At 33.7% G+C, this 13,676-nt stretch overlaps 1 protein-coding gene across 3 annotated transcripts in view; it reads right to left on the bottom strand.

Moving 5' to 3' along the window:
- LOC149426055 (uncharacterized) overlaps positions 1-13,676 on the bottom strand; it is a 348,593-nt gene that overhangs the window by 261,518 nt on the left and 73,399 nt on the right. The window contains exon 1 of one of the 3 annotated variants that reach the window (XM_089643320.1): positions 4,896-6,553. The exons of the other annotated variants lie outside the window; for them this stretch is intronic. Coding sequence (XP_089499446.1) covers positions 4,896-5,854 — 959 coding nt within the window. The 5' untranslated portion in view covers positions 5,855-6,553. Of the gene's footprint in view, positions 1-4,895; positions 6,554-13,676 lie in introns of those variants that run through there. 3 annotated transcript variants of the gene reach the window in all.

Below are 13,676 nucleotides of genomic sequence, written 5' to 3'. Positions count from 1 at the left end.
CTAAATGCACAAGTGGAAAAAATATTTAATAATTATTAATAAAATATTATTATTTTACAACAGTAACTTCGTGTTCAATTCTGTTGTAAAGATAATACATTGACTAGGCGATGAACTAAAAGATGTCGCTGATGTTTTTGATATTAATTTTGATAAATACAAAGCCAAAAAAATCACTTGTCAATTAATGTAAATACCGAGAAATCATAACGTATGCATGTATACGCTTTAGTGTTCACAATATCATTCGTATACAAATTTCAATGGTTATTTAAAATTAATAAAACGTATAATGACAATAACTGAACAATTAGTAACAAGTATTACACAAGCCAAAAGTATTATAGTGATTTTTTGGGGTATTATGCCGTGTTATGCTACCTCCTTCTTTAGCCAACGTTTCGGACAGCATTGCAGTGTCCATGATTTATTCTGTGTCATGAATTATGGTGTATGGTATATTTATACCAATTATTCAATAAATAAATAAACACGGCATAATACCCCCAAAAAATCACTAAAAGTATTTTAATGCTTTATATTTATTTGTTATTTATGTTATACTGTTGTTTTCATTTATTTTATGAATACTATACTTTTGTTTTATTTTTGTTTTAATTTTGTTTTATTTTTGTCTACCGGTCTCGAAACGTCCGTGTCATAAACTTTTCTTTTTTGGTTTAAATTTAATTTAATTTAATGTTGTTATTATTTTAAATTTACATATATGTATTTTTTTAAATGATATTATTGTAAAGCTGCACATCTTGATATAGGAATGCCCTAGTGAGATGTGCAGAGCATGCTTTTTATGTAAAAACTGTTTTTTGAATGAAATAAATAAAAAAAATAAAACTATGTAAAATACCAGTATGTTAAATTAAAGTATAATTTAATAAATAAAAACTCGGAATAAGTTAATGGTTATAATTACATTAAGATAAACAGAGCATTAGATTATTTTCGGTTAAATACAATGATTCAAGTTTCCAATGAAAATTCCATTTAAGATTATCCGTGGGCGTGTTTTTCGCACAAGAGTCCCAACTGCTCCCAATCGTCTGGAGCCAGATAGATTATTGCATCCTCATTAGGGTATGATTTGAGGTTTAAGGTAGTGGAGAGGGGACGGAGATGAGGAAGAGGAAGTTCAGATCTCGTCACCAATTACGGCTAAAGCCATTTGAAACAAAGTTTCAATTCTTTATTATCTTTCACTCAGTGTTTATTCCAAAGTAGAAGCAGTTTTATTGTAATAAGATTAAAAAAACAATAACTTAATAAACACGACTTTTAAGTTTCTTCAGTGCAGTACTTACTTTCTACTGTACTGCCCTGAATAAGCTACGGTTTGTTGCGAAACACGTTTGGCATTAAATATTTTAAAAAGTTTGGTTTACCTACTAAGATATTGTTTTATTTCAAATTATATCACTTCACAAAGTATCTGCTCCATATGAAAAAAGGTTTTTTTTAAATGTGAATAAGTTGGTACCGCACAAGAGTCCCAACTGTCCGAGACCAGTAAGACTATGCCATCCCCAATATTGGGGTATGTTGTGAGGCATCATAGTCGGGAGCGGAAGGAGATAAAAAGATGAAAAAATATATTTGGCTATAATATGTATATAATATTCCTAAGAAAATTATCATATTAGATGATATGTGTATTATAATTTCGATTATATAACTTTGAATTTTTTAAACGTGCCATTTAGTTGTATTATTTATTAAATTCGGGATAAATTAGCCACGGAGCTGCGAATAATAAATTGATTCATTTAATTGGTATGCCTCAGCGTCTCAAAACGAACCATATAGCTATTCCTAGTTAATTCATTCATTCACCTGCGTAAATAGGACACTACTTCAGACAGACATAATATGGAGTTAAAACCATAGATATCCAATTTGATAGACTTGCCCTAACTAGTGTTGGGTAGGGCAACATATCAAAATGAGTTTGTTTGAGGTACGAAAATACTGAAATGAGTTGTTGAGGCGTTAAAAACCTCATACAAATTTATGTATTTCTGTTGTCGTACTGTAGTGACTACAGTCACCTTATAAAACATTATGTACTTCTGTTGTCGTACTGTAGTGACTACAGTCACCTCATACAAATGTATGTACTTCTGTTGTCGTACTGTAGTGACTACAGTCATCTCATAAAAAAATATCTATTTCTGTTGTCGTACTGTAGTGACTACAGTCACCTCATACAAATGTATGTACTTCTGTTGTCGTACTGTAGTGACTACGGTCACCTAATAAAAAAAATGTATTTCTGTTGTCGTACTGTAGTGACTACAGTCAACTCATACAAATGTATGTACTTCTGTTGTCGTACTGTAGTGACTACAGTCACCTCATACGCATTTATTTATACACCTCATCAAACTTCTTTATGTGAAATTGCACAAAGGTCCCAATTGCTCCCAAGCGTCTGGAGTCAGTGAGACTATGGCACCCCCAATTGGGGTATGCCGTGATACTGAACTTAATGAGGGCAAGGGGATTGGGAAGAGGAAGGTGGGGAAGTATATGACTATTCACATCTGTTCATCAAACACGGCCAAAGCCATTTCAAGCAACGTTTCAATTCTGAACGGTGGTCTTACACCGGGGCTATACTGAGAGTATCTTCCATTCTGGAACGTGCCGAAAATATTCTCTGTATTATTTTAGGTGACCGGATAACTCATCAAAATGATAATTCATCATATCTTTAAAAAGTTGTATACTGTCAGATTTATTTATGGACAAATCACAGGAAGGGAGACGGTCACACACCGTCCCCTCTTCGCACAACTTGGTTTGTTCCCTTTCCTTTATGAGCTGGTCTATCATTTGGATGCCTATGGAAAACGAATGGATTATCTTTCACGCCATTTCTCGCACGTGGGAAGGGAGCATGGAAGTGCGACTTAACTTTTTTACTGCCTATCACTCCCATAGGAGTGGCATCGTTGGCTTTCCAGGTGCCGCTCACTCCCGTGGGCGGACCAAAGTCAAATTTTTTTTTGCAAACAAAAAAGATTAATATTACACTGTGCAAAGTCTGGTGTGAATGCGTATAATGTATGTTATTCACTTACCAGTTATACATATAAATGTTACTTCATACATTATGCAGCCTATAATGAGTAAATAAAAAACAATAACAAAAAGGTGGATTACGATAGGTCAATATTACGTAGTACAAAGTCGGCAGCGAATGAATTTCCATTTACTCAATACTATATCCACAGTCATTTTATTTGATTTTACGCCGAGCCGGCCTTTTACATCGATTTTAAAAACAGAATATATTTAGTAAGCTTTCGAAAATTTAAGCATGATATAACAGTAAACTGATAAACTGAATAATATCAGTAAAACAAGTAACAGTAACAAAATAATATAGAAACAAGACAAATACTACATTTAAGACAAATCACTAAAACTAAATTACCAACGTTACTCTAACTTGTAGGATTCAACAAAGTGCTGGTAAAGATTACATTTGATTCTATAAATGGAGTCAATAAATATATCATTAGTACTCATCAAACTTATTGCCTAGATCGTGTATCCTATTGGTTAGTTAATGTGTCTGATAGTTGGTTGTGTATGTATTGCAGAACAACGTTATATTTTGTCTTGTATTCCTAGTCGGCACATGGAATTTAATAGTGGCAACGATGGCAGGACTGTCAATTAAGTTGTTAATGACTCTGCGTAACACAACCAGGTCTGACATAATTCTACTGTCAGACAGTGTTATTAGATGCAATTGATTCATCAAACCGACATAATTAATGTCTTCAATTGGAATTCTGAGTTTAAAATTTACGTACCTAAGAAATTTGTGCTGAAGTCTTCCTATATTGTTAGAGTGAAATTTATACGAAGGGGACCAAATAGGTGAATTCTATTCCACTTGACTTCTGACTAATGAAATATAGAGGGTTCAGTTAAAGGAAAATCAGTTGAAGGTTGCAAAGGAAGTCAAGCATCATACAGTATTCGTATTCCTACTTCAGCATTTGATTCACTTGATCGTGCCATTCTTCTTGGGAGTTCCCGACGAATTAAATTATATACAACAACAATAAATCTCTTCTCATACTCTTTTGTACTTTCATGTGCTCTATGTACTATTTAAACCATCAAAGCGTTCTTTTATCCTTGTCCATTACAATGACACCTTTCACGTGAAGCAGGGATTTCTACTCACTCAGCCGATTTTGCTCTTCGCCTGTCAAAGGTATATGAGGAATCTATTCAAAGTTTCATGCTTTTGTGTCTTTAGGGTTTGATATAATTTATTAATGTAAGAACTCACCCATAGATGGCACTCGTCTATTAGGTTACCCAAAGATATTAGAAGAACGAGATGTGCTATGCGCAGTTCGTACTGAGTGGAATTGTTTTGCCGAGTGTCGCCGGTTTTGTTCACCAATACTACTGCACACCTTCGCTTGCGCTAAGGTATCCGCAATAATACATAGAACAGATTTCTGTGCGTACACGTCCCGATACCGTTCAAAGTACCCTAATTAGGTAGTACTCCGGCTACGGTCCGGCGGCCAACATAGCATATCTCGTTCTTATAATATCTTTGAGGTTACCCATAGATAGCGTTAACTGTGGAGTATCGTAGAGACCGATGTGATAATAAAAAGGAGGAACCTCAAGGTCGGGGTCCAGAATATTCCAACAGCTTGCTGATTAAAATATTAGAGCACATTGTAAACCTATCACATTAAAAGTCCGAGTGTTAAAGCCGGAGTTTTATTATTAAATTACAGATTACAGAGACTTTGTGATAAACCCCGGAGACACAACAAATGGTTTAATACGTTCGTGGTTAGATGATTTCATCTAAGGAATTTTTTTAAAAATAAACTCACCCTGTTGAGTCCCTCGAGGAGTCAGATATCTCACTGCTGAAGCTGGTGAGTCTCTTCCTGATGCTGTGGAAGACGTTCTGCCTCCTGTGCCACAAAGACTCCTTCTGATCCGGGTTCTGCGAGTTGTGCACTCTATGCCAGAGAGAGTTCTCTCGGTGTTCTGTCAGTGAAATCCCTTCATACTTCTTTGAATGATTCTTATGACCTTCATATAAAGCATCCTCCTCGGTAGATTCTAGTCCAAGTTCTGTAGGCTTATTATCTTCAGGAGATACAACATCAGTATTTTCTTCCGGTATTTCTCTGATTAAATTGTAGCACTCTTTATTTTCTTCTTCGTTTTCTTCCAGTTTCATTTCATTGGTTAAAAGCTTATCATTTGAATTCCGTTTAACCTCACTCACTATATGTGATTCTTCCAGTTCTTCTACTAAAATATTATTATCCTCCGCAGTGAACGAAATGTCTTTCGATTCCTTTGAATTTATTTTCTTGAACCAGGACGATATTTCATGCAAGAATTCATCCCTCATCGGAGACATTTCTTTCCTATCTTTAGAGTTTTTTCGTTTCCGTATTGAAATACTCTCCCTTCGTTGTCTTCTTCCTTCGTGCTGTGTTTCATTTCTTAATACTTGACTATTTTCCTCCTCATTTACAGAAATATTTATTTTATCTTTGTTAGGTTCACCCCAGTTAAACAACGACAAATCTCTTCGATTCTCTGAACGGCTTCTGTTGCGCTTTTCTAAATAACCTTTATCTTGAAGATTAGTTATTGTTTCATCATTTTGTTCTTGTTTATGTTTGGGTTTAGGCCAAGAAGAGGCGTCTTTTTTATCCTTCTGTTCATCAGACAACGAAGTCGCCAATCGTGAAGGAAGGCTGAACCTTCGGAAGCGAGGAATGTGCTTTAACGGTGACTCCATCACAAAACACTCCAAATTTATATCCATCATGATTGCAAATATACTAACTCAAACAGAAGGTAGAAAAATAAACTGATCAAACAGAATCAAATTAACATCCAAATGATGTAGAATTAGATTTTAAAAGATTGTTGAATACGAGGTGGCCAATATTTGTATTACACTGAGTACATACGTTTGTTCACATCAGCATTCGAGTGACATACAGTATTATTATTTTTCAATTTCACAGCACGTTGCACTACGCTGCAATTCCATTACACGAATGAGAGTTTTCATGTCAAGTGAAAAAATAAACTTTACCGCTGAAAATCCAATCATTTATGGGAACTAATGATAAAGCATCAGAGAAGCAATAAAACACTATTCGCGATCAAAGTTTAATGAGACGGAATCATCGGATCACAATAATAATAACATATTATTACGTATTTAACTGGTGGTTCAGAGTCCACTTTATTTAATATTTTCTTAAGGTTTTATGTAATATGAGAAGCAATCAATATTATCAGACTAACTTGATTATTATTATGCTTTCACCTACATTCCTCCTACGGCAATTACGGATGTATACATATAAGTACAAGGCGTATAATTATTTATAAACACTACCGAGAATTTATACAAACATAGGCAAGGAGATAAAGATAATTTACACTGGGTGTCCGTAAAGCTATTTTCCGGAAAGTAGGTATTGTCGGGCAAGAGATCGCGGCGATACTGACTGCTAACTAGCAAAGTGACTGCAACAATGAACTGGTAATAACGAAATTGCCGGTTTGTTTACATTTACGAGTTTATATTCTTCTCTCTACGTGATAACTGTCTCGAAAAACTTTTAATTGTTTAACGTTTACGTGAAAGACAGAGGCTGTCAACAAATTATCTTTTATGAGAAACACCTGATTATAGTACAACAACATTTGCCTGCATAATGATTACCTTGACTGCTGGCATGTTGTATACGGGCTACAATAATATAATAAATTAAGTATTACAGTGTTTTTTTAGACGGCCTCCGTTGCAGTGTTGCCAACTCAACTACTTCAAAATATGCTAAAGTGTTGGGAAAAATATGCCAGAAATATGCTAAATTCCTTTAAAAAATGCCAAAAAAAGCCAACATAAATTTAACTTAGTATTTATTGAGAAATATAGTGATGGGAAAAATATGCCAGAAAAATACTAAATTACTTTAAAAAATGCCAAGAAAAAGCTAACATAAATTTAACTTAGAAATAAAATCAGTGAAATAAAATATCAATATCTTCATCTTCTTCTTCTTCATTAACAGCAGGTGATGTGGAAGGCTGAGAGACGGAGTCGTAACTTTCTTTGGTACCAATGCAGCGTAGTACTTCGTCAGGAACAGTGTAAGAATAAGAGCACTTTCCTGCTCTCTTTAGGCCAAATCTCACGTACAAAATGGCATTCAGGGTTCTCACCGCCAAAAGATTTCGGAGTTTTGTTTTGACCAGACTCATTTGGCTAAATACACGTTCAATATCCGCATTTGAATGCGGCAATGTTAAAATAGACATTGCAAACTGACATAAATCACCGAAGGGGTTATTATTAGCTGCATATTTATATAGCATGACTCCATTCCAACACTCTACAGTGGAAGTCAAGGATTCCCATTTAATGTGAACTATGTTTCTCCATTGAGACACCAGTTTTTCAATCGATATCATTTTTGTTAGTTAAAAAATTGGTTTTTATTATTTTCATGTTTCTGTAAAAATAAGCCAAATAAATATGCTATATGCTAAAAGCATAAAAGTTATGCTAAACATGGAGTAATTATGCCAAATTTATCATATAATATGCTAACTTGGCAACACTGCTCCGTTGTCGTGCGTATGTGTTGAAATTCCAGAGCGTTCAAGTAAATTTTATTTAATTAATTTGGGTTGTTTTACAGTGAATACATTAAAAACTAGCTGTACCCGCCACGCTTTGCTGTGGCTCAGTCTGTCTGTGCAGATAGAGAAACAATAGCGCGTGTTACTTTTACGTCCAACAGATGGCGCTGTTAAAAAACCATGCTTTTACCTGTCACAGGTGATGTCTATATAATATAGGTATACAAAAACACACGCGTATTCGAATGCAACGTTGTATTCGGTAAAAAACTTTCGTACATTTAAGATTTTGAACAAACAAACATTTACAATTTAATTTATATAGAAGATAGAACTGTAACTGTGTTGTCATTTCTTCTTGTATCTTATCCATGTTTTTTTTCTTTTTCTTTCTGTACTTGTTTTCTATTGTTGTTTGTTCTACTTAACGTGTCATTATTTTAATTTTTATGCTGTATTGAATGTGAAACTTATTTGATATCAAAATACCGTTTGTAAAATTGTACCTACTACCTCCTACATATGAATTGTAAGTTCCTCCTGTCCTAAAATGAGTTCTGTAACTCATCGGGATTGCTCTAGCAAGAAATAAACACAATAAAAAATAAAAAAATATATAATATACCGTATATTTGCGGCATGTTCCTGAAGAAATTATACTCTCTAGCAAGATCAGCATTTATAATTGAAACCTTGTTTGAAATAGCTTTAACCATTTTTGGTGACCACATCTGAAGAGTCAGGTACTTCCCCACCTTCCTCTACCCCATCTCCAGCCTCACAATATACCCCAATTGGGGATGCAATAGTCTCTCCTGTGCGGTATTTTTTATAGAAAAGGTGCAGAAACAATAAAATGTTAATGTAGAGTGGTAAACTCCTTGACTCTGGACCCAGAGTCCATAATTTAATAATGTGATATTAGGATCATATAATAATATAGCTGCATCACTTTCCTGGGTGAATAGGTTACATACAAATGTTGGAATTTATAACTAGGTTTACTAGAATTTTCAAAAATATTAATTGTATTAAACTGTTATATTTTGCCTTTTAGAAACAACTTGAATACAATTCTCTCGTCTGGAACCCACATTACAATATTCACGTACAAGCTATTGAAAGAATACAAAATAAATTAAAACGTTTTCTATGTTTTAAATTGGGTATTCCAGCAATTTCGTTGAACTACAAAACTGTTTTAAATAAAATATATATGCTTAAATTTGCCTGACTTCATTTTCATCGTCTGTAAATCCAGAAGAGAATCATTGCTATTAATGGCTTTAGCTATATTTAGTGACTGTAACTGAATCTCCAGACACATTCATTTCAGCCTCACAACATAACCCAATTAGAAATGTCATATTTCCACCGGGAATTGAAAATTATACCTATATATTACTTTAGCTACAAAGACATAGAGCAATGGTTGTTTAGAAAAGCAATTAAAATGTTTATTAAATTTTAATTGATCTTTTGTTGAGATGTCAATATTTACATTTTCAGATTGTAACAGTGGCTTCTAACAGACAGCGTACAGAAGTGTGTGTATTTTAGGAAAGTAGAAAGATCTTTTTATTGTACGATGGGCGGGATTTATCCCGATATATCGAGATCTGCCTGCTTCATTCCAACATTCAGCCGAGAGATTCAGTCCGCCGCATAGCAACTAAATGGAAACTAACTAAGACAGATAATCTCTAGCGACAACGAGGAAGTTATCAGATTGTCAAACAGCAGCCCACAAATCTATACTAAACGCACAGGGCCGGATCTAATTAATCCGTATCTACTAAAACTCTTTATTGTGATAGATCGACAATGGCTCTGATATATTAATTAGCAGGCGGTTGGAATAATCTGGACCCTGACCTTGAGATTCTCACCTCATTAATTATCTTACCGGCTGCGCCAGTTTGTTGTATCTTCGGAGTTTTCTCACAAGCTTTCTGATTCAGTAAAACTCCGGCTTCAAGAAAACATTTGTACTTTTATTATGATAAATCCTCAATAGCTCTGATTTATTAATTAGTAGGCGGTCGGAATAATCTGGACCCCGACCTTGAAGTTCTCACCTTAATTATTATCTTGTTTTTCTCGACAGCTAACACCATCTATGGATGAGCTCATACACTAATATCTATAAGGATATTGCAGTTTCAACTTAATGCATTAAAGCAATGCATTTAATTCAGGTTTTTGGGTAAACGCTTTTATGAGAGGAATTTGACATTAGAGTTGACTCCATTTCAAATCTTGATAATGTGAGATTTGTCGGAATTGGTATTAATGTTACAACTAGTATCTTCATAACCAGAGGTGAAGGCGAGATTAGGTACTGTTTACTAATCCAATTAATGAATTAAATAAATAATAATTATTAATACAACGTAATTTAACCTAAGAACCTAGTTTATCTTTAATAAAAATAGATTTTTAGGTTCTTTGCTTAATTTTTTTTTAAATAAATAAACCCAAACCTCATCAGCGAGCGCACGCCGCCCAAAATGTGGGCAATTTGAAGACATTATATTAAATATAACTTTCAAGTCACTTAGTTCACAAGTTTCATGTTCACATAACTTCCGAATCCACGCTGTAAGTGACAATGTCGTAATAAAGTGGATAAGAATAGAAAATTTGAAGTAAATTATTATAAGCAATAATTAGTCGCCTATAATATCAATACAAATTGAAAATATTTCCCGAGTAAAAATAAATGCCGCCGACGGGAATTAAACCCGCGCCTTCTGATGTCCGGTCAGACGCTCTGAACCACTGAGCCACGTCGGCTTATTTCCAACCCGACAAATAATTCAATATGTACTAGTACTTCAATAAAAAATTACTGCTTATTATTTTTTTTTCACCTGTAAACAACCAACTTTATTTTTGTAGGAAAGGCTTTGTTAGTGCTAAATTTCCCACTAGATGGCGTCGAGACATATTATATCTACTGTTGGTGAAATATTTTGACTTGTCAAATATTATTATTTTTTAATGATAAACTAATGTTTATAAGACAAGGTTTTTATGCACAGCACAAATGATAATAAATTATGGCTTATAATAATTATTATTAGGAAAATTTAGGCGTATTAGATCTATCAAAAAAATTATATATAAAGATGCAAAAGTCGGTCATTTTGAATACATGTAGGATAACGAAAGATTTTTTAAATATTTATGTTGAGGGATCAGTAGGATTTATAGGCCCTGTTAGAAGTTCTACCGAGCCGAACCCTCTGATATGAAAATATCTGGAGTCGGTGATTTTTTTTTCCCATTCGATCTCTGGTGATTTGACGTGTTGTTGTTCTTGTATTGTTTTGTATTTATTTTACTTATACAGGGTGTCCGGAAACTCGTAGTACAAGCGGGAAACTGGTGAATCTACATCACATTTGGAGTCGATTTTGTAGTATATATTTTTTTTATTTGAGCTTTCGTTATCGAGTAAATCGAGTTTTTTAATTTTTAAGTTTTTTTTAATCAAATTCTTATAAATTATTACTGAAGACCAAAGTACCCAACTAATTAAAACTATTTGAAAGTAAAACAAATGAAGAAACTCGGATTTGAAGCATTATTTTGAAATCACCCTTCATTTAACCCGGTGTAATCATAAAATATTTCTGCTCTGCAGGGTTAAAACATCTGTTGTTCAACCCTAAACACCAGAAAAAACTTTAACCCTAAAATAGCCGAAAAATATTTTTTTTTGGTTTTTTTTTTTTTTTTTGAAAATGCTCAAATCAAAAAACTTTATGTTTTTTTGGGTTCCCCATGTGGTGTAGATTCTCCAGTTTCCCGCTTGTACTACGAGTTTCCGGACACCGTGTATAATGCACTTGCATAGTGTTGATTGACTAGCTGATCATTTGTGGAAAAGTGAGTGGAAGGGTTTAGTTTTTCCTATGGGGAAGATTTAACCCGGACAACAAAATCGGAAGCATAAAAAAAAAAATAAAAATTTAAACTCTAAGCTCTTCAGCCTTTTGGTAAATCCGGATCTGCCGACACTACTCGCACGTGTCGGACAAATCTATTCGGTATTTCTGCATCGCTCCATGTATTGTAATAATATCTAAGTATGATGTAACCGATGTTTCACTGTCGAGGGTTCGCTAAATGAAACACCAACGAGGTGATTTACGATGAGCTCGTGAAAAGGGCTTCTTTTAACGACACGGGACAGCTTACGAGTAGCTGGAAAAAGAATCGTCATGTTATGAAAGCTACAGAAGGCTACACTTTAAGGCTTTATGGGATTATTCTATCAAGTCTTGTACATTGCACTTTTATTCTATTTAAAAAGGTTAGCTCTGTAACCAGCTAAGTACGAACGACTTAAAAAGCATGATAGACTAAGTTTACGTATATCAATTTTTAAGTATGATGAAAACGTGTAATTTTCTTTCATTATTATTGATTTGAAAAATCGCACTTTCTGAAACGATTCCAACTGGCTACAACGTCCTTATGACATAGAAAAAGCCACTGGAAGGTAAGAAGGCTGTCACCAACGTTTTGGCGGCTTTCGAAAATGGCACAATTTAAATCATTATAAAAAAATTTATTCGTCAACATAAAAATATCTTAATTATCGTAATTTTTTTCTTTATACTTTTCAAAATAAAAAATACAGTGAAAATACCCTATCGGGTTCGACACGAACAAGGTGTCGGATAAACTGTGAATACGCACAACTTTTGGATAATGTCGTTCGTAATGCCAAATAACTGACTTAGAATGAAGGTGAACTAACTAAACTCTTAGAATTGAAAAAATCTTATATTATTCCATCGACTTAATTAATTCATCCAAGATGCCATCATCAAATGATTCCGTTCCAGTTTGGAAAAACAAAACTTGTTGGTTATGACTAAAAAAACTAATTAAGTAATTAACTCCCCTTTTAGTTTCAAAAAGAATATGCGGACTGTCAATATATATTAAAGTTTGTATTTCAATTTGACATTGTCATTTTTTTTTACTTTTACACAACCATTTGACGTTTAGTTTACAAATCATCGAAATATTATTATTAGGGAAGTCAATTAATAGACAGTTGCGCCAGTGTTGCCAGCGTACATCGATTTTAATTATAAATATTGGTCTTGCTATCAACAGCGCGACCGTGCTTGAGAAATGGGTATAAAATATCGATTTCACCATGCTCAACCTCCCCCCCCATACTGTCCACCATCCCTTTGAATTGGTCTATTTCCATTTCAGCTCTTCATCTTTCTTACGAATACCTTCTTAAATCACCATTTATACTCATAAAATTGTGCATCACAGGATTGCATCAAAACCGGTTGGCGTGTTCGTTTGGATAAAATTATTAAAAAAATGTTTGTTTTATTTATTTAACGCCCAGAGGGCTTTTACATGTAGGTGGTACAATTTTGATGACAGACAATTTTGAAACATGAGAAAGAAATAGTAAAAATAAAATTACATAAAAAAATAATATATGCAAGAAGCGAAATTAAAAAGAACAAGAACATAAATAAAAAAAAAACAGCGATTTAACTGGTTTACAAACAAAAACTTCCATTTAGGAATAGCGTTGAAATAAGTCTTTTACGTGATTCTCAAAATTCGCAAAGTTAAAATTAAATATATCGACATCACCTAAGTATTGGTTCCATAGTGTGAAACCATTGTATTGGGGAGTTCGCAATGTAATTGCGCTTATGTGGAATAGAGTATTTTTTCGTATTGTTATTATTGGTATTTTACTTGATTAATGATTCATTACAGAGTTATAAAATTCCAAAAGAATTATTATTAGTTAATCATTCCTATAATTATTACACACATAGTAGCCTTTTACGCAGCCAGTTTGATATCAAAAGAACTTATGCAATCAATGCAAAGCTGTTTTATATGCGTGTACACAACAAGTGACCCAAACAATAACTTGTTTTCGATTTACCGATAATAATTTAATCGGGCTGGCAAAGGCTTATATGTTA

Source organism: Hesperophylax consimilis, chromosome 2 (assembly GCF_061612785.1).
Source record: "Hesperophylax consimilis isolate HC1 chromosome 2, BYU_Hcon_1.0, whole genome shotgun sequence".
Lineage (NCBI taxonomy): Eukaryota > Metazoa > Arthropoda > Insecta > Trichoptera > Limnephilidae > Hesperophylax > Hesperophylax consimilis.
Note: the sequence above shows the minus strand (reverse complement) of the source record. Positions and strands in the feature narration are given on the sequence as shown.